The sequence below is a fragment of the Piliocolobus tephrosceles genome, chromosome 4 (assembly GCF_002776525.5).
Source record: "Piliocolobus tephrosceles isolate RC106 chromosome 4, ASM277652v3, whole genome shotgun sequence".
Taxonomy (NCBI): Eukaryota; Metazoa; Chordata; class Mammalia; order Primates; family Cercopithecidae; genus Piliocolobus; species Piliocolobus tephrosceles.
Window position 1 is genome coordinate 36,359,739 of NC_045437.1, and position 27,882 is coordinate 36,387,620.

General features: G+C 41.8%; 1 protein-coding gene across 1 annotated transcript in view; it reads right to left on the bottom strand.

Moving 5' to 3' along the window:
* The window catches only part of NUP155 (nucleoporin 155), an 82,026-nt gene that overhangs the window by 41,083 nt on the left and 13,061 nt on the right, over window positions 1–27,882 (bottom strand). Inside the window, exons 4-17 of the mRNA XM_023216492.2 lie at window positions 25,889–25,959; window positions 22,913–23,005; window positions 21,717–21,883; window positions 20,652–20,757; window positions 19,650–19,723; window positions 18,988–19,079; window positions 14,413–14,510; window positions 12,989–13,141; window positions 9,720–9,820; window positions 5,277–5,447; window positions 3,641–3,751; window positions 1,705–1,799; window positions 860–948; window positions 15–80 (exon numbers count right to left, since the gene is read on the bottom strand). Coding sequence (XP_023072260.2) covers window positions 15–80; window positions 860–948; window positions 1,705–1,799; window positions 3,641–3,751; window positions 5,277–5,447; window positions 9,720–9,820; window positions 12,989–13,141; window positions 14,413–14,510; window positions 18,988–19,079; window positions 19,650–19,723; window positions 20,652–20,757; window positions 21,717–21,883; window positions 22,913–23,005; window positions 25,889–25,959 — 1,487 coding nt within the window. The remainder of the gene's footprint in view (window positions 1–14; window positions 81–859; window positions 949–1,704; window positions 1,800–3,640; window positions 3,752–5,276; window positions 5,448–9,719; window positions 9,821–12,988; window positions 13,142–14,412; window positions 14,511–18,987; window positions 19,080–19,649; window positions 19,724–20,651; window positions 20,758–21,716; window positions 21,884–22,912; window positions 23,006–25,888; window positions 25,960–27,882) is intronic.

Sequence of the window (27,882 nt, forward strand, 5' to 3'; positions counted from 1 at the left end):
AAGAAAAGAGGTACCCTGAGATGGTGATCCCAAAAAGGATGGATTTGGATAGGGACTACCACCACTAGGAACAGGAGAACCTAAAAAGGGAAAGAAGAATATAAAGATTTAGAAAAGAACATCTCAATCTTTTGAATGTGATCAAAATTAGATACAGAAGGTATTTCTTTTTTCTTTTTTTGAGGCAGGGTCTCTTTCTGTGGCCCAGGCTGGAGTGCAGTGCCATTATATCGGCTCACTGCACCTCTGCCTCCTGGGTTCAAGCAATCCTCCCGTCTCAGCCTCCTGAGTAGCTGGGATTACAGGCTCACACCACCACAGGCACAGGCCGGCTAATTTTTGTACTTTTAGTAGAGACAGGGTTTCACCATATTGGTCAGGCTGGTCTCAAACTCCCAACCTCAGGTGATCCGCCCACCTCAGCCTCCCAAAGTGCTGGCATTACAGGTGTGAGCCATTGCGCCCGGCCACAGAAGCTACTTATAAGCATAAAAAGGAGTTACATTGTCCATGATATATGCAAGAATTAGGGACTCATCTCCTAGTAAGTTTCTAACAAGTCCCACCTTGGAAAACACTGATGTGGGAGTTAATTACTATTAAATCATTCATCTGTTTCCCTCTGAATATATACCAATGAGTTACGTATACATGATTGGTTACATCTTATTTTGCTTCCTTATGTTAAGGATACAATATTAATAGATCACTTTTAAGAATCAGAATCTACAGATATATTCATCAATTATACAGTAGCAGTAAATAAAACATAATGAAAAGGTTTATTGACAAAAATTGCTATAAAGGTTCTAAGATTCAAACGATTAGAAACAATTTCATTTCAATGTTTCGTACTCACTAGAATAGACAGGAGACCCCAAGATGGGACCAACATTACTTGGAGGCGGAAGAGTGGTTGGAAATCTCATCTGTGCTTCACCACCATACCTATTTTTATGACAAGAGGTTGAGTTTATTCAGTAAAACAAACTATCCATCTTAAAAACTGGAATTATTCTTTTTCCTGCTTAGCTTCCAAATAAATGCTTTAAACATCACAGACTTTAACGTATTGTGCTGACAGTAAAATATATGCATAAGACTTATAATATTTATTCAGTAAATATGGACTTGAAATTGCTGCCAGGAAGAATTATAAGAGACTCTGATAACTTCTAAGAACAAGATATGCAATGCACAGAATTTACTCTGAGTAAATGGCATTATAATTTTCACACTAGGTTATGATTAGATAGTATTTCAAAAAATGTTTCTAACAAAATCACATTTCCAATTCTTCAATATTTTCTAAATAGAAATATCTCTTTGGTACCAAGTTTTCTTAAAGTAATTCAGAAGCCTTCAATACTAATGATACATATTAAGCAGAATTGGCATAGTGTTTGGGGAAGTAAAAAAGATAGATGAGACAGTAACTGAGGTAGAACAAAGTATAGAAAGTAGACAAGAAGTTACAGAACAGAATCCAGAGTTTAAGTAATAATGCATAAACTATGCTAATTTAGTTGCTTCTATTACCATTATAATCTCTCCAGATTTCACCCTTTTGCAAATGAATTTTGGTAATTTGCCTACATAGTCACTCAACTGTTTGGCAAGGCTTTATCACATTGATAATAAAATCATTTTAAAAAGTGGCCCAGTAAAAAAACAAACACATAAACAAAAAAACCTTTCATATACCTAAAGAAAGCCCGAGTAGCCCAGGCAGATACTTCTCTGTCACAGGCAGCAGTGGAGCAAGCAAGAATAAGGCAAGTAGCACAAGCCTGGTCTTCCTGTAAAAAGAGGAATATTGGCCTTATATTAAATATAAACTTTTAAAATGATTTGTGTACTGCTAGATGCAATATTAAAGTCTGTATCTAGCACAGAGCAGGCGTTCAATAAATACTTGCTGACTGAATGAAATCAGTTAGTGTTAAAAAGACAGTAAACACTACTGGTTTTATTTTAAGTTCATCAAAAGCACTAGGATTATAGAATGCTCTCTTTTCCTTTTTACCTAGATTCTGACTTACTTTTCAGCTTATGTCTCCAATTTTCTTCCTGTGGTCTTTCTACTTTCTAGAAAATAACAGTAAGTGGTAACTTTGAATACCTACCATGTGTCAGGTACTATTTTAAGAGTTTAGCATATATTAATCCTCGTAACACATACTATTATAATGTATAAGGAAACTGAAGCCCAGAGAAGTCAAGTAATTTACCTCAGTGGTGGAGCTGGGATTTTTACCCCAGGTGCTTTGAATCCAGGGTCTGTATACTTAACTTTGAACTATCCCAATTTTAACCATATCAATTCCAGTTATGGCTCTGAAATACTAAGATCTCTACACTGTTGCCTCAAGTTTCTTCCTCAGGTCATTAAGCCAAAACAAACAAACAAAAAAGAACTTGTCCCTAAATGTCTTGTGCTTTTAATGAAAAGGCATTTATCATATAACCTGAACAAGAAACTTACTAGTAGACTTCAATAAGAATTTATCAACAACAGGCCAGGCACGGTGGCCCATGCCTGTAATCCCAGCACTTTGGGAGGCCGAGGCAGGCGGATCCTGAGGTCAGGAAATCGAGATCATACTGGCTAACACAGTGAAACCCCATCTCTACTAAAAATACAAAAAATTAGCCAGGCGTCGTGGCAGGTGCCTGTAGTCCCAGCTACTTGGGAGGCTGAGGCAGGAGAATGGTGTGAACCTGGGAGGCGGAGCTTGCAGTGAGCTGAGATCGCTCCACTGCACCAGCTTGGGAGACAGAGCAAGACTATGTCTCAAGCTGGGCGCGGTGGCTCAAGCCTGTAATCCCAGCACTTTGGGAGGCTGAGACAGGCGGATCACAAGGTCAGGAGATCGAGACCATCCTGGCTAACACGGTGAAACCCCGACTCTACTAAAAAAATACAAAAAACTAGCCGGGCGAGGTGGTGGGCGTCTGTAGTCCCAGCTACTCGGGAGGCTGAGGCAGGAGAATGGCGGGAACCCGGGAGGCGGAGCTTGCAGGGAGCTGAGATCCGGCCACTGCACTCCAGCCTGGGCAACAGAGCGAGACTGTCTCATAAAAAAAAAAAAAAAAAAAAAGACTATGTCTCAAAAAAAAAAAAAAAAAAATCAACAACAGAGAATAAAAATCTGAAAGCTCACTACAAGACTTATATTAATCCTGCTTTCAAATGTCAGTTCACATACAGTGACTGAGGCAAAGAAAGGAATATTGTTAAGATTATCTATTTATGGCTGGGCATAGTGGCTCATGCCTGTAATCCTAGCACTTTTGGGAGGCTGGTGGATCACATGAGGTCGGGAGTTCGAGACCAGCCTGACCAACATGAAGAAACCCCGTCTCTATTAAAAATACAAAATTAGCCGGGTGTGCTGGCACATGCTTATAATCCCAGTTACTAGGGAGGCTGAGGCAGGAGAATCACTTGAACCTGGGAGGCAGAGGTTGCGGTGAGCCAAGATCGCGCCATGGCACTCCAGCCTGGACAACAAGAGCAAAACTCCATCTCAAAAAGAAAATCTATTTATTACAGTATTCCAGTCCCAATATACATAAACTATGACTCCCACTGTTTGATTAAAATAGTATCACATTTTTAAAAAGTATATATAATTACCTGATGTAATTTAAAGAATCTTTCAATCTCTTCTCCATCTCCACCCACATTACTCACAAGTAGATGCCTCAGTTGATCTACAGGTCTAAGTTTATGAAACATAAGGCTCCCCTAAGAAATTTGAAGAAAGAACATGAAAAAGAGATTTACCAAGACTGGCTGATAGCAACGGACCCTGCTACCTTATTTGATAAAATAAATGAAACAAACAAACAAAAACCCTTCAACAATACAAAGTAGGCTGGGTATGGTGGCCCACACTTGTATTTCCAGCGCATCAGGGGGCTGAGGCAGGAGGACTGGCTGACGTGACATAAAAAGTAAAACTGGTCAAAAATATCATCTACATCTCAACTCAATCTCCAGTAGATCTATGTATCTATGAAGAAAACTTAATGCAATTGCCCCTGCAAAGCTGCCCCTGAAACCAGAGAATTACAGTTAGATTATTAATTAATCAGGTTGCTACTATTTGTATCAATTTAGACAAAAAAAAAAAAAAAAAGCTAGAAACATAGTCATACCTTATACCAGAGTAAATTCCAAATAGATCAAAAGACTTAAAGGATAAAATAAAACCATCATAGTATTAGGTTGGTACAAAAGCAATTGAGGTTTTTTGTACCAATTAGGTTGGTACAAAAGCATCATAGTATTAGGTTGGTACAAAAGCAATTGAGTATTAGGTTGGTACAAAAGCATTGATTGTAATGGCATTACAATCAATGGCAAAAACCTCAATTGTTTTTGCACCAATCAATAAACAAAAGGAACTACGAGGGGATTCTTTTATAAACCTTAGTGAGAGGAAGCTTTTCAACTATGACATATTTCAAATGATGGCTGGGCAGATTAGCTCTCGCCTGTAATCTCAGCACTGTGGGAGGATGAGGTGGGTGGATAGCTTGAGCTCAGGAGTTTCAGACCAGCCTGGGCTTTAGTGAGATCCTGTCTCTACAGAAAATACGAAAATTAACCGGGTGTGGTGGCAAACGCCTGTAATCCCAGCTACCCAGGAGGCTGATGTGGGAGGATCCCTTGAGCCTCGGAGGCAGAGGTTGCAGTAAGCCAAGACTGTGCACCACACTCCAGCCCCGGTAACAGAGTAAGACCCTGTCTAAAGTAAAATAAAATAAATAAAATAAAATATCAAATAACTGATAATTTTGATTACTTACAAGCTTGTGTGCTGGGAAAAATCTCAATAAACAAAGTCAAATAACAAACCAGGAAGGCTGGGTGCAGTGGCTCACGCCTGTAATACCAGAACTTTGGGATGCCAAGGCAGGTGGACCACCTGAGATCAGGAGTTCGAGACTATCCTGGCCAACATGGTGAAACCCCGTCTCTACTAAAAATACAAAAATTAGCCAGGTGTGGTGGCGTGTGCCTGTAATCCCAGCTACTTAGGAGGCTGTGGCAGGAGAATCGCTTGATCCGGGGAGGCAGAGGTTGCAGTGAGCTGAGATCACACCACTGCACTCCAGCCTGGGTGATGAGCGAGATCCCGTCTCAAAAAAAAAAAAAAAAAGAAAAAAATAAAAGAAAATGCTTCCATTAAGCCACTTCAGAGTACTTGACAAAAATATTATATATCGCTTATTTTTGTCACTACCTTAACAGAATACGTACATACCTGTGCTGAGAGGAGAACAAATTTCTTCGGAGGTAACATGTGCTGCTGTACAACAACTGGTGAATCAGTTATTGGAATATGATCCTTGTTTAAGGGTGTAATTATTTTATCTACTTTCAATTCATCTATCGCAGAAAGAGCCCAGGAATGACCATCAACACGGGTTGTCATCTACATAAAAGAAATAAATGTTTTACATATCACATTGAAGTTACACAATGCAAAAGAAAAAACTACAGACTTAATAAATAAATAAGTAAATTTAACAAATAGTACATTAACATGAATATTTTCGAAAGTATTACATAATTTTCTACTATCTTTTTTTTAATCAGGTATTTTTCTGGGTTTTTTTTTCTTTTTTTTTTTTTGAGATGAAGTTGTCTAGGCTGGAGTGTAGTGGCATGATCTTGGCTCACTGCAACCTCTGCCTCCTGGGTTCAAGTGATTCTCCTGCCTCAGCTGCCCCAGTAGGTGGGATTACAGTCATATGCCACCACGCCAGCTAATTTTGTATTTTTAGCAGAGACAGGGTTTCTCCATGTTGGTCTGGCTGGTCTCGAACTCTTGACCTCAGGTGATCTGCCCACCTCGGCCTCCCAAAGTGCTGGGATTACAGGCATGAGCCACCGCACCTGGCTTCTGGGTTTTTTTTTTTTTTTTTTTTTTTTCTGAGACAGCATCTTACTCTGTCACCCAAGTTGGAGTGCGGTGGCATGATCACAGCTCACTGCAACCTCGACCTCCTTGGGTTCAGCTGATTCTTCCACCTCAACCTCCCAAGTAGCTGGGACTACAGGAGAATGCTACCACGCCCGCCTAATTTTTCTTTGTTTTGTATAAACAGGGTTTTACCATGTTGCCCAGAATATTCTCAAACTCCTGGGCTCCTGCAGTCTGCCCATCTTGGCCTCTCAAAGTGCTCATCAGGCATTATCTTTTTTTTTTCTGAGACGGAGTCTCACCCTGTCGCCGAGGCTGGAGTGCAGTGGCGTAATCAGAGCCCACTGTAACGTCTGCTTCCCAGGTTCAAGTGATTCTCCTGCCTCAGCCTTCCAAGTATGTGGGATTATAGATGCACAACACCACACCCGGCTAATTTTTGTATTGTTATTAGAGACCGGGTTTTGCCATGTTGGTCAGGCTGGCCTCAAACTCCTGACCTCAGGTCTGCCTGCCTTGGCCTCCCAAAGTGCTAGGATTACAGGTGTGAGCCACTGCGTACACCATAAGCAGGCATTTTCTACACTAATACATAAATCTGTTTGTACTAGAAGACAAGGGCAAACTTTTCTCAAGATAAACTGTAAATACTCTTTAATAATATTATAATTCTCTCAATCAAATAACTACCTTCTACCATGTTTCCAGGATTGATTAAATCTGCTAAGATACTATCTTTCCTTTAAAAAGTATTTTACCGGCTGTATTTTACTGGCTGGGTGGCGTAGCTCACACCTATAATCCCAGCACTTTGTGAGGTGGAGGTGGGCAGATTACCTGAGGTCAGGAGTTCGAGACCAGCCTGGCCGACATGGTGAAACCCCATCTCTACTAAAAACAGAAAAATTAGCTGGGCGTGGTGGCACACGCTTGTAATCCCAGCTACTCGGGAGGCTGAGACAGGAGAATTTGCTGAGCCTGGGAGACAGAGGTTGCAGTGAGCTGAGATCGTGCCACTGCACTCCAGCCTGGGTGACAGAGTAAGACTCTTGTCAAATTTAAAAAAAAAAAAAAAAAAGTATTTTACCAGCCTAGACAACATAACGAAACCCCATCTCTACAAAAAATAAAAAACTACCTTGGTGTGGTGGCATGTGCCTGTATTCCTAGCAACTCAGAAGTCTGAGGTAGGACGACTGCTTGAACCCAGGAGTTTGAGGCTGTAGTGAGCTATCATGCCACTGCACTCCACTCCAGAGCAAGACCCTGTCTCACAATTTAAAAAAAAAAAAAAAATATTTTAATCCTTTAAAATACTTTATAATACAAAATTTCAAGCAGCCAAAAATGTTGAAAATACAGTAAAAGTCCACATGCCCAATACCTAGATTCAACAACTGTTAGCAGTTTGCCATATCTGCATTCTCTCTCTTCCGGTATATTTTTGTTTTATTGTACTATTTGAAAGTATAGACATCATTTATCACTCTTAAATACTTTTGTACATATCTCCTAAAAATAAGAATGTTTTCTTACAAACCACATAATAACATTTAAAAATATTATTGGCTAGACGAGGCGGCTCACACCTGTAATCCCAACACATTGGGAGACCAAGGCAGGGGGATCCCTTAAGCTTAGGAATTCAAGACCAGCAGGGGTTACATGGCAAAACCCTGTTCCGCGATCTCGGCTCACTGCAGGCTCCGCCTCCCGGGTTCACACCATTCTTCTGCCTCAGCCTCCCCAGTAGCTGGGAGTACAGGCGCCGCCACCACACCTGGCTAATTTTTTGTATTTTCAGTAGAGATGGGGTTTCACCATTTTAGCCAGGATGGTGTCGATCTCCTGATCTTGTGATCCACCCACCTCGACATTACACTGGGATTACAGGCATGAGCCACCACACCCAGCTTACAAAAAATGTAAAAATTGGCTGTATGTGGTAATGCACACCTGTAGTCCCAGCTACTTGGAAGGCTGAGGTGGGAGGACTGCTTGGGCCTGAGCAACGGGGTGAGACACTGTCTTTTTTAAAAGAGTTAAAAAAAAAAAAAAAAAAAAAAGCTAACATTTATGGAATGGTGCTTCCAATGAGTGCCAGGCATTGTTTTGAGTGCTTTACACACATGAGCTCATTTAGTCTCATAACTCCATAGTGGCAGGAACGATTATAACTATTATAGAGGAATAAACAGCCAAAAACGTGTCCTCTGCTCCATAGTTTTGAGGAAGTAGAGATAGGATTAAAATCAGCATCCCCCACCAGCACAAAATCCCAACCAGGACACGGTTTATATCTTATTAAGTTCTGAATCCTCACAATTTATCACAGCACAAGGCTGGTAGTACATGCTCAGTAAAGCTCAAAGAATAAAGGAAAGAAGAAGAAGGGCACTCCTTATCTCCCTCCTGCTCCTACCCCAGCTCTTTGAACCTTGTCAGAAATTTGGTAGAGCTCATGCAGACAATACTCCTATCCCTGGGAGTTCTGCTTTTCCTCCTCCCACTTACACACACCTTTTGCCAGTCCCATCTGGAAGGGTTCAAATTTAAGAACCACCAGAAAACCACTAGTTTTCTGTGAAAACTAGAAGCAAAATGCCTGTGAAGAGGTAGCTCCAAAGACACAGTACCAGAATTCACACCCCACTAGGGGCTGGTTTATCTGGTTTGATCAGCAGCCTCAGTCAGCTATGCAGGACTATTTAGACAGGCAGGAGTGAGCAGAGGACACCAAGGGGATGGAGACAGGCAGCCTCCCCTCACCTTCTTACAAACTGGGGACTAGGATGGGCAGCTGGGGGCAGGGGCAGTTCATGGGTTCACAGCAGCCTCGGCCCTCACCTAGGAAGACCATATCCACTTCATGATGTAGGTGGTGATTTTTGTGTTTAAAACAAAACGGTGTGTTTGTGGGTGTCCCTTTGTTTATGTCAGAAAGAAAAATGAAATACAATAAGAAAGATGTTGCAACTCAGCTCTCTTATGTGAGGTTCAATTGACTCTTCAAACTTTATGTCTGAAAGTTTCCATAATTAAAAAAAAAAAGACAAAATTACAAAGAGATTGTTAGAATAAAGTTCTAAGTCACAACTATAATGGATGGCCTCATATTTAAATAACTAAACAAACAACATATTTAAATGAGATAAAGATCATTTCATATGAACCTGACATGTTTTCAGGGAAAAAAAAGATACATATATTTTCTGATACATTATGGAAAATATTCTACAAGGGTCCAATGTTTTCTTTAAAGATGTCTTTTTGTGATTACCACAGTAACTTCTAACCTGACAGAGGAAAAACAAATAATTGACAGGATAATTTCTTTCTTTCTTGTTTTTTTTTTGAGACGGAGTCTCGCTCTGTCGCCCAGGCTGGAGTGCAGTGGCGGGATCTCAGCTCACAGCAAGCTCCGCCTCCCGGGTTTACGCCATTCTCCTGCCTCAGCCTCCTGAGTAGCTGGGACTACAGGTGCCCACCACCACGCCCGGCTAGTTTTTTGTATTTTTTAGTAGAGATGGGGTTTCACCATGTTAGCCAGGATGGTCTCGATCTCCCGACCTCGTGATCCGCCCGTCTTGGCCTCCCAAAGTGCCAGGATTACAGGCTTGAGCCACCGCGCCCCGCCGGATAATTTCTTTACATTATAATTTCTAATCATATATTATTAGAAGCAAACAGCAATAAATCAGAAGATAAAAAGTTTCTTACCATATTATCCTTCACTTAAAATTATATAATAGTTTTTTCAGAATTGTCAGGATAACTTACCTGGGTTTCCATCATTGGCTTTTGGAAAGGGAAAGTATCATGGTTGACACACCATAAAATATCATTATCCTCATTTTCTGAGGCTGCCATCAATAGAATACCTAAAAGTTTAATATACAAAATATTATTACATCATGTCAAATAATATGCATCCCCAATAACCTTAATAACTATTATTAGGTTGATGCAAAAGTAATTGCGGTTTTGTAATTAAAATTATAAAACCGGGGTGGGCATGGTGGCTCATGCCTGTAATCCCAGCACTTTTGGAGGATGAGGTGGGCGGATCACAAGGTCAGGAGTCCGAGACTAGCCTGACCAGCATGGTAAAACCCTGTCTCTACTAAAATACAAAAATTAGCTGAGCGTGGCAGCAGGCTTCTGTAACCCCAGCTATTCGGGAGGCTGAGGTAGGAGAATGGTGTGAACGCAGGAGATGGAGGTTGCAGTAAGCTGAGATTGTGCCACGGCACTCCAGCCTGGGTGACAGAGCAAGACTCTGTCTCAAAAAAAAAAAAAATTGTACAAAACCACAAGTACTTTTATGCCAACTTAAAATTAGCACATATAGATATACACACACAGCATCAATCTTTATAAACAAACAAGTTACAAAATAAAATAATTCCATGAAAGACTATATAATTATTTTTAGGGTAGACTCAAGTGTTCTCAATTTTAAACTGTATTTCTCTCAGGTAAACATATTTTTTTTTCACATTTTAGCATTTCTTTTCTTTTTTTTTTTTTTTTTTGAGACGGAGTCTCGCTCTGTCACCCAGGTTGGAGTGCAGTGGCCGGATCTTGGCTCACTGCAAGCTCCGCCTCCCGGGTTTACGCCATCCTCCTGCCTCAGCCTCCCGAGTAGCTAGGACTACAGGCGCCCGCCACCTCACCCGGCTAGTTTTTTGTATTTTTTAGTAGACACGGGGTTTCACTGTGTTAGCCAGGATGGTCTCGATCTCCTGACCTCGTGATCCGCCCGTCTCAGCCTCCCAAAGTGCTGGGATTACAGGCTTGAGCCACCGCACCCGGCCACATTTTAGCATTTCTGAACTTAGGGTATATCTTGCAGTCAATGGACTTATCAATTTAATTATTAATTTTATAAAAATATATTTAGTATATAAAAAAATGCTGTGACTGACAATTCACAATGTAATAGAAGCTAATATTCAACGAAATATAGTTTATATACTGGTTAATTCAAACACACCATGAATAAAAATGATGAAGGTGCCCGAGGAATGGCAGAGATAAGTGTACTATAGAAGCAATCATCTGGGCCAGGTGCTGTGGCTTATGCCTGTAATCCCAGCAGTTCAGGAGGCTGAGGCAGGCTAATCACTTGAGTCCCATGAGTTGGAGACCAGCCTGGGCAATAAAGTAAGACCTTATTTCAACAAAAACTGAGGCAGGAGGATTGCTTGAGCCAGGGAGGTAGAGGTTGTAATGAGGCAAGACTGCACACTGCACTCCCACTTGGGTGACAGTAGACACTGTCTCAAAAAAAAAAAAAAAAAAAGCAATTATCTCAACAAAACTCACCAACATGGTGGCTCACACCTATAATCCTAGCACTTTGGGAGGCAGAGGTGGCAGGATTGCTTGAGCCCAGGAGTTAAAGACCAGCCTGAGAAACATGGTGAAACCCCATCTCTACAAAAAATACAAAAATTAGCCAGGAGTGGTGGCACACGCCTGTAGTCCCAACTACTCAGGAGGTTGAGCAAGGAGGATCACCTGAGCCCGGGAGGTTGAAGCTATGGTGACCCAAGATCCTGCCACCGCATTCCAGCCTGGGTAACAGAGTGAGAACCTTCCTCCCCACCCCCAAATGACTTGGAAAAATATTCCGTATTCATGGATTTGAAGACTAAATATAGTTAAGATGGCAACATGCCCCAAATTGATACACCGATTTAGCTATTACAATCCAACCTCACTTTTTTTTTTTTTTTTTGAGATGGACTCTTACTCTGTCCCCCAGGCTAGAGTAGATCTTGGCTCACTGTAACCTTCACCTCCCCAGTTCGAGCAATTCTCTTGCCTCAGCCCACAAGTAGCTGTGACTACAGGCATGACCCCCGACACCCGGCTAATTTTTGTATTTTTAGTAGAGACAGGGTTTCACCATGTTGGCCAGGCTGGTCTCGAACTGACCTCAAGTGATCCACCTGCCTTTGCCTCCCAAAGTGTTGGGATTACAGGCGTGAGCCACTGTACCCGGCCCCACCTCACTTTTTTTGCAGAAATTACAAGGTGATTATAAAATTCATATGAAAATTCAAGAAAGTGAGAATAGCCAAAATCATCTTAAAAAAAAAAAAATCAGGCCAGGTGCACGGTGGCTCATGCCTGTAATCCCAGGACTTTAGGAGGCCGATGCAGACAGATCACTTGAGCTCAGGAGTTTGAGACCAGCCTAGGCAACATGGCAAAAGCCTGTCTCTACAAAAAATATAAAAATTAGCCAGGTGTGGTGGCACATGCCTGTAGCTTCTCTCAGCTACTCAGGAGGCTGAAGTGGGAGGACAGCATGAGAATGGGAAGCAGAAGTTGCAGCGAGCAGAGATTGTGCTACTGCACTCCAGCCTGGGCAACAGAGCCAGACCATCTCAAAAAAAAAAAACAGATCAAAGTTGGAATAGTCACACTTGCCAATTTCAAAACTTATTACAAAGCAACAGTAATCAAGACTGCTACTGACATAAGGATGGATAATATAGACTAACAGAATAGAACTGAGAATCCAGAACCCATACATTAATGGGTAATTCACGTGAGAAAGTAAGATGAAGACAATTCAATGGGGAAATAATAGTCTTCAACAAATGGTGCTCAGACGGCTAGATATCCACATGCAGACGGATGAAGTCAGATTCCTACCTCATACAACATATAAAAATTATCACAAAACAGATCAAAAACCTAAATGTAGGAGTGAAGACTACACTTTCAATTTCAACTTTTGAATTTCACTACAATTTCAAATTTTATTTTATATTCAGCTGGTACATGTGCAGATTTGTTACCTGCGTATATTGCATGGTGCTAAGGTTTAGGGTACAACTGATTCCATCACTCAGGTACTAAGCATAAGACCCAACAGTCAGTTTTTCAATCCTTGCTCCCCTACTTCCCCAACCCTTCTAGTAGTCCCCAGTTTCTACTGTTGTCATAGGGTATTTTCAAATGCCTCAAAATGCCATATAATTTTAACAATTTTAAGAATCTCATCTTAAATCTGATAGTATTTCAGAACTTACCTTTACTATAAAGTGCTCTATGTACTTTTGAAGGCTTTTCTACGGTTGAAGATGCTGAGAATCCAGGAGGTAAGCGGACGTGAATCAGCGTCAGTGTATTAGGCCGTGCTAATGGCTGTCTGAATGGACAAGTGCTGAAATATAACCTTACACCTGAAGATGGGGTAAAATCATGCATCAGTAATAGAAAATAAGGGCCTGAGGTAAATGTGTTATTGAAGCAATTACATACAGCAACGCAAAACTCTGCTAAAACCATACATAACTTTCCGGACTAATTTTTTTTTGGGGGGATGGAGCGCAGAGGCGCCAACTCGGCTTACCGCAGCCTCCGCCTCCTGGATTCAAGCAATTCTCCTGCCTCAGCCTCCTAGGTAGCTGGGACTACAGGCATGTGCCACCACACCCATCTAATTATTTTTATTTTTATTTTTATTTTATTTTTGAGACAGAGTCTTGCTCTGTCGCCCAGGCTGGAGTGTAGTGGCGTGATCTTAGCTCACTGTAAGCTCCACCTCCTGGGTTCACGCCATTCTCCTGCCTCAGCCTCCTGAGTAGCTGGGACTACAGGTGCCTGCCACCACGTCCGGCTAATTTTTTGTATTTTTAGTAGAGAGAGGGTTTCACCATGTTAGCCAGGATGGTCTCGATCTCCTGACCTCAGAATCCATCTGCCTTGGCCTCCCAAAGTGCTGGGATTACAGGTGTGAGCCACTGCGCCCAGCCCCGACTAATCTTAAATTACCATATAGACTATCAGCTGAAATATATATCTAAGAAAATGTCACTCAAAATTGAGAGGTGAATCAATACATTTCATTAGAAAGAACTTGCAAAGACAAACCAAGAAATCTTGTGTTCTAGTTCAGGCTTTGTTACAAAATGTGAGCCACTGTGCCATTTAGGCTTGGCTTTTGTTTTCCTTTTTTACTGGTTTCTTGAGACAGGGTCTTGCTCTATTGCCCAGGATGAAGTATAGTAGCATAATCTCAGTTCACTGCAGCTTCAAACTCCTGGGCTCACGCGATCTTCCTGCCACAGCCTCCCAAGGAGCTGTACTACAAGGCCGTGCCACTACACCTAGCTAATTTCTGTATTTTTAGTAGAGACAGGGTTACAGGGTTTCACTATGTTGCTCAGGTTAGTCTTGAACTCCTGGGCTCAGGCAATCTGCCCACCTTGACCTCCCAAAGTGCTAGGATTACAAGTGTGAGCCACCATGCCTGGCCTAGGCTTGGTTTTATATCTATAAAATGAAGAAAAAGAAAAATCTCCCAGTTTTCAAAATCCTTTATTTTACAAATTATTTATAGGGCTTTAAAGCAGATATAGAAGTAAAAATATATTTCTAATCATAAATTTCCAAATCTAAGAATTTTCAGAAGCTGTAACAATAACACAGATATGTAAATAAAACAACATACCTGCATGTGTGACAGCCAATAACTGGCAGTCCAGTGATTCAGAATTTTCAATCACTGCTATCTGGACAATTGGTTTAAAAACAGAACGATCGATGGTCCTAAAAGAAAGGAGAAAATAAAGTGTATTTTAAAAATGTGTCTGCTAAATTATAAGAAACATTTCCTATCAGAATGTTTACATATTTCCATATTTTCTTTTTTTTTTTTTTGAGATGGAGTCTCACTCTGTCGCCCAGGCTGAAGCACAGTGGTGTGATCTCGGCTCACTGCAATCTCCGCCTCCCAGGTTCAAGGAATTCTCCTGCCTCAGTCTCCTGAGTAGCTGGGATTACAGGCTTGCGCCAGCATGCCCGGCTAATTTTTGTATTGTTTTGTAGTAGAGACGGGATTTCATCATGTTGGTCAGGCTGGTCTCGAACTCCTGACCTCGTGTAAGCGTGATCCGCCTGCCTCGGCCTCCCAAAGTGCTGGGATTACGGGCGTGAGCCACTGTGCCTGACCACATGTTTTCACATTTTCTAAATATGCTAACTAATTTAAGACTAGCTTTTTAGGAAAGTAATACAAGAGCAGCAAGAACTGGAAAAACTCTTAAATGTGTACTTTTTACACTTATATTGTTAAGAGTAACCCTATTTTGAAACAAAGATCACAAAAAAAGACTAAAACCATTGGGTGAATGGTTGGTGGGGAGCAGTGTTCTCAGAGTGTCAAAGTATCATTACTACTAAATAAAAAGGGAGAAAGCGCGGGTGCAGTGACTCACACCTATAATTCCAGCATTTTGGGAAGCCGAGGCAGTCGGATCACCTGAGATCAAGAGTTCAAGACCGGCCTGGTCAACATGGTGAACCCCCATCTCTACTCAAAATACAAAAAAATAAGGCAGGTGTAGTGCATGCCTGTAATCCCAGCTATTCAGGAGGCTGAGGCAGGAGAATCACTTGAACCCAAGGTGGAGGTTGCAGTGAGCTGAGATCACACCATTGCAGTCCAGCCTGGGCAACAAGCCCAGACTCTATCTCAAGAAAGAAAAAAAAAAAGCCGGGCACGGAGGCTCAAGACTGTAATCCCAGCACTTTGGGAGGCCGAGACGGGCGGATCACGAGGTCAGGAGATCGAGACCATCCTGGCTAATACGGTGAAACCCCGTCTCTACTAAAAAATACAAAAAACTAGCCGGGCGAGGTGGCGGGCGCCTGTAGTCCCAGCTACTCGGGAGGCTGAGGCAGGAGAATGGCATAAACCCGGGAGGCGGAGCTTGCAGTGAGCTGAGATCTGGCCACTGCACTCCAGCCTGGGCGACAGAGCGAGACCCCGTCTCAAAAAAATAAAAATAAAAAAAAAAGAGCCCAATCCAACCAATCCAATTCATACATTCTGATTGTAATTTGAGAAAAATGGAAAGAAAAACAACTATAAAAGATTTTGAAGCCACGCATGGTGGCTCACACCTGTAATCCGTGAGCCACGGATTGTCGCTTTGGGAGGCTGAAGTGGGTGGATCATTTCAGGTCAGGAGTTCAAGACCAGTCTGGCCAACATGATGAAACCCCATCTCTACTAAAAATACAAAAATTACCCAGGTGTGGTGGCTCGTGCCTGTAGTCCCAGGTACTCAGGAGGCCAAGGCAGGAGAACTGCTTGAACCCAGGAGGTGGAGGCTGCAGTGAGCTGACATCGTGCCATGACATTCCAGCCTGGGTGGCAGAGCAAGACTCCACCTCAAAAAAAAAAAAAAAGATTTTGGGGGCATGGTGGCTCACACCTGTAATCCCAGCACTGTGAGAGGCTGAGGCAGGCACGTTGCTTGGGCCCAGGAGTTCGAGACCAGCCAGGGCAACATGGTGAGATCTCCTCTCTACAAAAAATACAAAAATTAGCCAGGTGGAAGTATGCGTGCCTGTGGTCCCAGCTACTTGGGAGGCTAAAGTTGGAGGATCACCTGAGCCTAGGGAGGTCAAGGCTGTAGTTAGCCATGACTGCACTACTGTACTCAATCCCGGGCAGCAGAGTTTAAAGAAAAAAAAAAAAAAGGAAAAAAAGATTTTGGGAACTACTGGGCAATTTTAATATGGACTAAGTATACCGTTGTTATGTAAGAGACTAAAGGCATGTCAGAGGCTCATGCCTGTAATCCCAGCACTTTGAGAGGCTGAGACTCGCGGATTGCTTGATCTCAGGGATTCAAGACCAGCCTGGGCAACAATGGTGAAACCCCATCTGTACCAAAAATACAAAAAATTAGTCAGGTGTGGTGGCGCACGTATGTGGTCTCAGCTACTTAAGAGGCTGAGACGTGAGGATGGCGTGAGCCTGGGGGGAGGAGGAGGAGGCTGCAGTAAGCCAAGATCACACCACTGCAATCCAGCCTGGGTATCAGAGTGAGACTCCATTTCAAAAAAAAAAAGAGTTACAATGTCTACAACATACTTTCAAATGGCTCATAAGACAGACAGGCCGGGCCTGGCGCGGTGGCTGTAATCCCAGCACTTTGGGAGGCTGAGGCGGGTGGACCACGAGGTCAGGAGATCGAGACCATCCTGGCTAATACAGTGAAACCCCGTCTCTACTAAAAATACAAAAAACTAGCTGGGTGTGGTGGCGGGCACCTGTAGTCCCAGCTACTCGGGAGGCTGAGGCAGGAGAATGGTGTGAACTGGAGGGGTGGAGCTTGCAGTGAGCTGAGATCACGCCATGCACCACTGCACTCCAGCCTGGGCGACAGAGCAAGACTCTTCTGTTTCTCAAAAAAAAAAAAAAAAAGGCAACAAAGAGGCAAAATGTTAACAATTGAGATAAAGAGTGTATTAGTTTTGCTGGGTGCAGTGTCTCACGCCTGTAATCACAACACTTTGGGAGGCCGAGGTAGGGGATCGCGAGGTCAGGAGTTTGAGACCAGCATGGCTAGCATGGTGAAACCCTGTCTCTACTGAAAATACAAAAAATTAGCCAGGCATGGTGGTGTGTGCCTACAGTCCCAGCTGCTTGGGAGGGTGAGGCAGGAGCACTGCTTGAACCTAGCAGGCAGAGGTTGCAGTGAGCTGAGACTGAACCAATGCACTGCAACCTGGGTGACGTGACAGAGCGAGATTCCGTCTCAAAAAAAAAAAAAAAAGGGTATTTGTTTTGCCACATTGTTCTTTTAATTTTTTTTTGTGTGTGTGTGGATTTGAAAAACATTCCAGAGAAAAGTTAGAGGGAAAAACAGAAAATTATGTGTTTTCAATTGTCTGCCTTCAGAATTTTTTTCTTGTCACTGAACAATAAAACAAAACAAAAAGTTAGCCTGAGCAAGGTAGCAAGACCCCAGGTCTACTAAAAATAAAATTAGGTGGGCATGGTGGTGCACGCCTATAGTCATAGCTACTTAGGAAGCTTAGGCATGAGGATCACGTCAGCCCAGGAAACTGAGGCTATAGCAGACTACGATTGCATCACTGCACTCCAGTCGGGACAACAGAGTGAAACCCTGCCTGAAAAAAACAAAAAGTTGATTTATTTCACTTCGATTGTAGCAATAACCTAGGCACAATGACAACAAAAGTTGAAAATTTGAGGCCTTCGTTATAAAAATAGTGTTTGCAGGTGGGGCGCGGTGGCTCATGCCTGTAATCCCAGCACTTTGGGAGGCCGAGGCAGGTGGATCACCTGAGGTCGGGAGTTTGAGACCAGCCTGACCAACATGGAGAAACCCCGTCTCCACTAAAAATACAAAATTAGCCGCTACTCAGTAGGCAGAGGTTGCAGCGAGTCAAGATTGCACCATTGCACTCTAGCCTGGGCAACAAGAGCGAAACTCATCTCAAAAACAAAAAAAGCTCGTGCCTGTAATCTCTACACTTTGGGAGGCGTGGTGGGTGGATTACCTGAGGTCAGGAGTTAGAGACCAGCCTGGCCAACATGGCGAAACCCAGTCTCTACTAAAAACACAAAAATTAGGCTGGGCGTGGTGGCTCAAGCCTGTAATCTCAGCACTTTGGGAGGGCTAGGTGGGTAGATCACGAGGTCAGGAGATCGAGACCAGCCTGGCCAACATGGTGAAACCCTGCTTCTACTAAAAATACAAAATTAGCTGGGCGTGGTGGTGCATGTCTGTAATCCCAGCTACTCGGGAGGCTGAGGCTGAAGAATCGCTTGAACGCACAAGGCAGAAGTTGCAGTGAGCCGAGATAGCGCCACTGCACTCCAGCCTGGGCAACAAGAGCGAAACTCTGTCTCAAAAAATATATATATATAAAAATTAGCCAAGCGTGGTGGCAAGGACCTGTAATCCCAGCTACTAGGGAGGCTGTGGCAGGAGAATCAGTTGAACCCACGAGGTGGAGGTTGCAGTGAGCCAAGATTGTGCCACTGCACTCCAGCCTGGGTGACAGAGTGAGATCCTGTCTCAAAAAAATAAATAAATAAAAATAAATAAAAAAAACAAAAGAGTCTCTAACAGTTTCATTCAAAACATAACATAGAGTGCCATCTCTTCAGACATTTTGGTTGAGGAATAGTATACTTTTAGAATGCTACACACAAATAGTATAATTATGCCTGCTTAATGCTTAATAATAAATTACATGTTACCTAGCAATGTTACCAGCAGCAGAGACAATGGCATTCTGTGACACGGAGGCAACTCTGCTCATTCCTTGTCCGTCTTGTCCCAAATCATACACCTGTGAATACAAATCATTCTCACTTAAACATGATTATATACTATACACATATTAATAAACTTTTCCTTTTAAGGGATCCTTTAATATTGGTATTTAAAACCAACATGAAAACATTCAGATTTTAAATTTCATAGCAAGGGGCCCCTTCTGAGAAGTGCATTGGGCTTTTTCTTTTTTTTGAGATGAAGTCTTGCTCTGTTGCCCAGGCTGGAGTGCAAAGGCGCGATCTCAGCTTACTGCAACCTCCACCTCCCAGGTTCAAGCAATTCTCCTGTCTCAGCCTCCCAAGTAGCTGGGATTAAAGGGGCATGCCACCACACCCAGTTCATTTTTGTATTGTTGGTAGAGGTGGGGTTTCATCATGCTGGCCAGACTGGTCTCAAACTCCTGACCTCAGGTGATCCGCCCACCTTGGCCTCCCAAAGTGCTGGGATTACAGGCGTGAGCCACCACGCCTGGGAGGCTTTTTTTTAAATTATACAGTTCATAGGAAAAGTTTAAGATGCAGGAACTGTCGGTCTTAAAAATAAGGATTTATATTACTCTTAATGGTATAATATTAATACTAACCTGTATTACTCCTTTCTCAGATCGTGTATATAAAATATTTCTAGAATTATCAATTGCAATTTGAAGAATAGGATCTAAAAGTAAGACAAAAAAAAAAAAGAGAAAAAAGCAAAGCCAAGGATTAACAAAGCAAATACATTAGCTACTTACAACAAACTGTTGAATCAGAACTTTGTATTCAGGGGCTTTCTACTCCCTTGCTTTGAAGTTAAATCCAAGGATGTTTGCACAAGATCCAGTCCAAAAAGCATTTTGGTCAGACAATACATGAAAAAAACAGATGCTAAATACTGTGACTGGGTTACAAGCATAGAAAGTAAGTTATTTTGTCCTCTAAATGAATTTTCAGCCAAACTGAAAACAAGTTCTAAGTTATTTCTTCATTCAATAATATTTATTGAATGTTTACTACATGCTAGAAATACGTAGAATAATTATACCTGGTCCTTTATGTTAAGAAACTTCCAGTTTGGCCTAATTGATTGTGTGAAAGAAAATAACTTAAAAATTTAGTCATATTAATATTTGGGTATACTCATCTTATGTTGCCAAAGCATTTTAAAAATTATTTCACCTGTTTGAATCTCTCAGTTCATTAAAAGTTGAGATATATTATATTGGAAATTTCTTCTAGACCAAGCAATGTATTAGCTGTCTGAATGTCTGCCTCTCTCATTAAAATGTCTGTTTAATATCTGACAGATATTAAACCAAAATATCTGTCACACACACACAGATATTTTGGTTTAAGTATGTACAGCTGTTTTAGATATAAGTTCTTTGATGCTACATTTGTAGGAAATAAGTAAACTTGAGAATAAAATCCACACTTTCTCTCTTATAATCTCTTCTTATCCTTTAAAAGACCTTATGAATATATACCAAATGCTACTTAACATAACAAATTGTTTCAATTAAGAATGATAATTTCTGAAGAAAATGTTGAGGGAACAATATGTTAGAACTTAGTTTTACTTGCCAAATTTATTGTTTTCTACTTACCATCTTCTGAGAATGTGAATTGTAGCAAAGAAGGAACAAGGAAAGAAAGTGGGCTCTTTGAGTGGTTTATTTTCCTACATCTTTGGCTAAACCACCCTGCTTCAGCCTTAAAGAAAAAAATAGAAAGAAGACTTATAAAAGTATGTAACTCCCTTACAATAACTACTGTATATCCATATTTATAAAAACCTTCAAATCTTCATGAAATACCAGTTATAATCACTAATACCAGTTATAATCAACAAAACGAGACACATTATTCAAAATTAACTACAGAGTTTAGTCCATAATTTAAAATATCAACCAAATACTGACAAGGAAAGAATTTCAAGACATACTGTTAAATGAAAAGCCACTTACGGGCTGCGCACCGTGGCTCACACCTATAAATCCTAGCACTTTGGGAGGCCAAGGCACACGGATCATCTGGGGTCAGGAGTTCAAGACCAGTCTAGCCAATATGATGAAACCCTGCCTTTACTAACAACACAAAAATTAGCTGGATGTGGTCGTGGTGCACGCCTGTAATCCCAGCTATCAGGAGGCTGAGGCAGGAGAACTGCTTGAACCCACGGGATGGAGGTTGCAGTAAGCCAAGATTGAGCCACTGCACTCCAGTCTGGGTGATAGACCCGGGTGACAGAGTAGACTCCGTCACATTAAAAAAAAAAAAAAAGAAAAGAAAAAGAAAGCAATTATGAATTAAATCAATAATCCAAGTGAAAACATACATTTGCAAAAGTACATTATGTATTTGTGTATGTGTATACAGTCACAAACACATATGCATAGATATCTATAGAGACACATACAGTGATGTCTGCTTTATGTTCCACAAGGACATACATAGAATTAATAATGACTTTTACCTCTAAGGAGAGGACTGAGTTTTGTAGGCATGGTTGGTGTAGTCATGGGGACTATAGCTTCAACTGTATGCTTGAATATTTGCCATAAAAATATATTAATGTCCTTACATAACTAGAAAACAAAATAAAAGCTTACTTTTCTCTACTCCATCAAGAGAGAGAGAAAAAAAAAAAAGTTTACAAATATCAGACTTACCTGGTAGGCTACTTCATATAAACAGCCATCCTTTCCAGCCAAGAAAATTCTGCCATTATCAGTGGAAGTTATTGTTAAAAGGTAAGTATTGTCAGTAGGAAGAGAATATAAAGGATCTGGAAGCAACTGCATTCCACCAGACATACTATCATTAAGAACTCCAGAACCTATTTATTTTAAGAAAGAATACATAAATCAGTTTATTAGCTACTCTACAGTTTTTAAACATCTTTGCATTATTGTCAGAATCGATATGTTTACTCAATTCTTATTGACAACACAGTCAACAGCTTCTATAATATACATTTTAAAATTACTAAAAGAAGTCTGATACAATTTGATAATTCAAGTGAAACAGAACCTTCTGTGTGTGTGTGTGTGTGTGTTTATTATATAGTAAAACAATAAACAAGAAACTAACCCAGCCGGTGCCGTGGCTCATGCCTGTAATCCCAGCACTCTGGGAGGCCGAGATGGGTGGATCACCTGAGGTCGGCAGTTTGAGACCAGCCTGACCAACATGAAGACACCCGTCTCTACTAAAAATAGAAAATTAGGTTGGGTGCAGTGGCTCACGCCTGTAATCCCAGCACATTGGGAGGCCAAAGTGGGCAGATCACGAGGTCAGGAGTTTGAGAACAGCCTGGCCAACACAGTAAAACCCTGTCTCTACTAAAAATACAAAAAAATTAGCTGGGTGTGGTAGCGGGCGCCTGTAATCCCAGCTACTTGGGAGGCTGAGGCAGGAGAATCGCTTGAATCTGGGAGGCGGAGGTTGCACTGAGCCAAGATTGCACCACTACACTCTAGCCCAGGTGACAGTGTGAGACTCCGTATCGAAAACAAACAAATTAGCTGGGTGTGGTGGTGCATGCCTGTAACCCCAGCAACTCAGAAGACTGAGGCAGGAGAATCACTTGAATCCGGGAGGCAGAGGATGTGGTGAGCTGAGATCACGCCATTGCACTGCAGCCTGGGCAACAAGAGCGAAAATCCATCTCAAAAAACAAAACAAAACAAAACAAAAAAAAACTAACCCAACGTTAACTTGTAGAAAAGAGCCTGAGGATTTGGCAGTAATAATCATTAATTTGAGTCAATGGAATTCAACATTTCACCCAGATTAGCTTTTAATTATAATATCAATTGGCCAAAATATTATTATTTTAAAAAACATAACATGTGGGTTGCCATACCTGTTTGCAAATTAGCATAGCTGAGTCCAAGAATTACTATGTCTACAGGGGTCGCCAAAACCAGGAGGTGTCGTACATGAGGTTGAAAGATGCCTAAGATAAAGTAGACAAAGGACAGGAAAACTTTCAGCATTTAAGCACTAACAGAGTAAGCTTTTATTACCATTAAAATGAGCTACTAATTAAATATTACTATGCATGATCATTTAAATAAGTAAATTTTGAATGTCATCAAGGTAATGAAGAGGAGAAAAAGTAAACAGCAGTGGAAAAGAACCACCTTAGAAAACAATCACTTCAGTATTTAATGCTGTTTAAAAAGTGTTATATTACAAAATAGTTTAAATGTATTAAAATATAAAGATGTATATTTGTATATCCGTGTTCATAGCAGCATTTTTCACAATAACTAAAAGGTGAAAACAAAATCCAAGTGTCCATCGATAGATGGATTTTAAAAAATGACACACACACACACACACACACACACACACACAATGGAATACTACTGGACTTTAAAAAGTAAGAAAGTTGGCCGGGCACGGTGGCTCATGCCTGTAATCCCAGCAGTTTGGGAGGCTGAGGCAGACGGATCATCTGAGGTCCGGAGTTTGAGACAAGCCTGGCCAACATGGTGAAATCCCATCTCTACTAAAAACAAAAAATGAGCCGACTGTGGTGGCACGTGCCTGTAGTCCCAGCTACTTGAGAGGCTGAGGCAGGAGAATTGCTTGAACTCGGGAGGCAGGGGCTACAGTGAGCCGAGATCATGCCACTGCAACCCAGCCTAGGCAACAGAGTGAGAGTTCAGCTCAAAAAAAAAAAAAAAAAAAAAAAAAAAAAAGGAAGAAAGTTCTGATGCATGCTGTAACACAGATGAACCTCGAGGACATAGGTTAAATCAAATAGGCCAGTCACAAAATGACAAATATAGTACCATATGATTCCATTTATATCAGGAAACCTAGAAAAGTCAAATTCTTACAGACGAAAAGTGGAACAGTTACTACCAACCGCTGAGGGAAGGAGGAACAGGAGTTTTTAGTTAATAGGCACAGTTTCCATTTTATAAGATGCATAGAGTTCTAGATACAGATGGTGGTAAAGGTCACACAATAACGTGAATGGACTTAATATCACTGAAGTGTTGGCTTAAAAACAGTTAAGATGGCAAAGTTTGTATTATGTGTACTTTACCATGATTAAAATATATATTATAGATTTCATTTTGAAATGTAAATAAAACCTAGAAAATTTTAGAAAATAAAACTTAGACCTATAGTTATCTACAAAAGAAAAGATTACAACCTTGATAATAGTATAGAGCAATATTTACACATTTATGCATCTCTTTTAGATTCTATGTAAAGGAAATACATTTGCTTTGCCTTTTTTTTTTTTTTTTGAGACAGAGTTTCACTCTTGTTGCCCAGACTGGAGTGCAGTGGCTCAATCTCGGCTCACTGCAACCTCCGCGTCACGGGTTCAAACGACTGTCCTGCCTCAGCCTCCTGAGTAGCTGGGATTATAGGCATGTGGTACCACGCCTGGCTTATTTTGTATTTTTAGTAGAGACAGGGTTTCACCATGTGGTCAGGCTTGTCTTTAACTCCCGATATCAGGCAATCCGCCCCCCTCAGCCTCCCAAAGTGCTGGGATTACAGGAGTGAACGACCGTGCCAGGCCTCTTTTTTTCCTTTTTTTTTTGAGACAGGGTCTTGCTCTACTGCCCAGGCTGGAGTGCAGTGGCACAATCAAGGCTTACTGCAGCCTTGTCCTCCTACGCTCAAGTGATCCTCCCGCTTCAACCTCATGACTAGGTGGGACTATAGGCATGCACCACCATGCCTGGCTAATGTTTCTGTTTTTTGTAGAGACAGGGTATCACCATGTTGCCCAGGCTGGTCTTGAAGTCTCGGACTCAAGTGATCTGCTCGCCTCAGCCTCACAAAGTGCTGGGATTACAGGTGTGAGCCACCACACCTGGCCTGAAAATATATTTTCAATGCAAGTAAATAAATAGTGCATAAAATGTCAGTTTGGGTAGGGCACGGGGGCTCACGCCTGTAATCTTAGCACTTTGAGAGGCAGAGATGGGCAGATCACTTGAGGTCAGGAGTTCAAGACCAGCCTGACCAACATGGTGAAACCCTGTCTCTACTAAAAATACAAAAATTAGCCAGGCGTGCAGGTGGGCGCCTGTAATCTCAGCTACTCGGGAGGCTGAGGCAGAAGAATCGCTTGAACTCAGGAGGCTGGGGTTGCAGTGAGCCAAGATGGTGCCGTTGCACTCCAGGCTGGGCAACAGAGTGAGACTCCATCTCAAAAAAAAAAAAAAAAAAACAGTCTGTTTTTACTTCACTGAATATCTATAATTGCAAAATGGACATAATCTTAAAAAATTTTACTTAGGCCTTGAAAAAAGTGATTTTTGTCTATTATTTCCTCCTATAAAAAGATACATTTGGCTGCACAGTGGCTCACACCTGTAATCCCAGGACTTTGAGAGGCCAAGGTGGGTGGATCGCTTGAGGCCAGGTGTTTCAGACCAGCCTGGCCAACATGGCCAAACCACATGCTACTAAAAATACAAAAATGAGCCGGGAATGGTGGCGCATGCCTGTAATTCCAGGTACTCAGGAGCCTGAGGCAGGAGAATCACTTAAACCCAGGAAGCAGAGGTTGCAGTGAGCACTGAGGTGGCTCCCCTGTACTCTAGCCTGGGTGACAGAGTGAGACTCTGTTTCAAAACAAACAAGCAAATGCACTCGGGAGGCTGAGGCAGTAGAACTGCTTGAACTCGGGAGGTGGAGGTTGCAGTGAGCCAAGATTGAACCACTGCACTCCAGCCTACTTGATGGAGCGAGATTCCATCTCAAAAAAAAAAAAAAAAAAAAGTGTGTTGTTGTTCAGATCTATACCATTTGGAGTTTACGTATACAAACATAATCTCTTCCTTATAGCTTTATTTCTTACCAGCTTTTGGTTTCACAAGCCCCACAGCAAGAATAGTCTCACTAAGTCCATCAAAATAGGCAAGGTCTCCTCTGTGAACAAATGAAGAAAAACATGTTACACATATAAAGCAAACAGACCAGATGTGGTGGCTCACGTCTTTAATCCCAGTACTTTGGGAATCTGAGGCAGGAGGATTGCCTGAGCCCAGAAGTTCAAAACCAGCCTGGACAACACAGTGAGACTCTGGCTCTACAAAAAAGAAACAAAAAATTAGCCAGGCATGGCAGTGTGAGGCCACTGAGGTGGGAGGATCTCATAGGCCTGTGAAGTTGAAGCTGCAGTGAGTAGTGATCATGCCACTGCACTCCAGCCTGGGTGACAAAGTGAGAGCCTGTCTCAAAAAAGAAAAGAAAACAAAAACAGAAAACAAAGTGTTATCTTACAGTGCTCTTTAATATTATTATTACTATTATTTTTGATAGAAGGTCCAGCTCTGTTACCGAGGCTAAAGTGAAGTGGCACCATCTTGGCTCACTGCAGTCTCCACTTCACACCTGGCTAATTTTGTATTTTCTGTAGACAAGGTTTGGCCATATTGCCCAGGCTGGTGTTGAACTCCTGAATTCTCTTTATTAGTGAAATAAATTTAGACATAGAATATAATGAAAAAACTAGCCAGGCATTGTGGCTCACACCTGTAATCCCAGCACTTTGGGAAGCCAGGGTGGGCATATCACAAGGTCAGGAGATCGAGACCATCCTGGCCAACATGGTGAAACCCCGTTTTTACTAAAATACAAAAAAATCTCTGGGAGGCTGAGACGGGCGGATCACGAGGTCAGGAGATCGAGACCATCCTGGCTAACCCAGTGAAACCCCATCTCTACTAAAAAATACAAAAAAACTAGCTGGGCAAGGTGGCGGGCGCCTGTAGTCCCAACTACTGGGGAGGCTGAGGCAGGAGAATGGCGTAAACCCGGGAGGCGGAGCTTGCAGTGAGCCAAGATCCGGCCACTGCACTCCAGCCTGGGTGACAGAGTGAGACTCCGTCTCAAAAAAAAAAAAAAAAAAATATATATATATATATATATGTATATACACAAAAAATTAGCCAGGCATGGTGGCGCACGCCTGTGGTCCCAGCTACTTGGGAGGCTGAGGCGGGAGAATTGCTGGAACCTGGGAAGCAGATTGCAGTGAGCCAAGATCACGCCACTGCACTCCAGGCTGGCTAGAGAGTGAGACTTCGTCTCAAAAAAAAAAAAAAAAAAAACTGGGAGAGGTGGCTCATGCCTGTAATCTGAGCACTTTGGGAGGGTGAGGCAGGAGCCCAGGAGTTCAAGACCTTGGGAAATGTAGTGAGACTTAGTCTCTATGAAAAATTTATATTTTTTTATATATATAATTTTTTCATTTTATATATATTGAATATATATAAATATTTTTCATTATGTACATAATGAAAAAATAAACGAGCCAACAAAACTGTTTCAGTTCCAAGACCCAGGGACCCAGACCTGCTTATGGCTAAGCATGAACCAAGAAAATAGGGAAATAAAAAAAAAAGAAAATGCTGCTTCCCATTCCAAACATCCCCGCAACAGGACTGCAAACATCAAGGAATAGCAATCTACTGCTGGGGCAGGGGCAAGAGTAAGAAGAGGGCCATCTTAGAAGGATGGAATCATAGCAAAAGCCTAGGACTGAGGATGTAAGAGGAACACTGAGAAAAAATCTCCAGTAAACCAACTTGCACCCTAAGGACAACAGCAAAACCCAAATTCAGCTCAAGTCCTGACCTAGAAAAAGGCAATTCCCCATACAATAAAGATACCTGAGCCAAGGAAAAGATATGCGCATTTCTAAGAATACCACTTGCTACTTACTTACAGTATCTACTGTCTTACACATGATTTCTAGCTTTCAATAAGAAATTATGAGACACAAAATAGCAAGAAAAAAAACCCCAGTGTCAAGAAACAAAGTAATCAATAGAACCAGACTCAGCTATG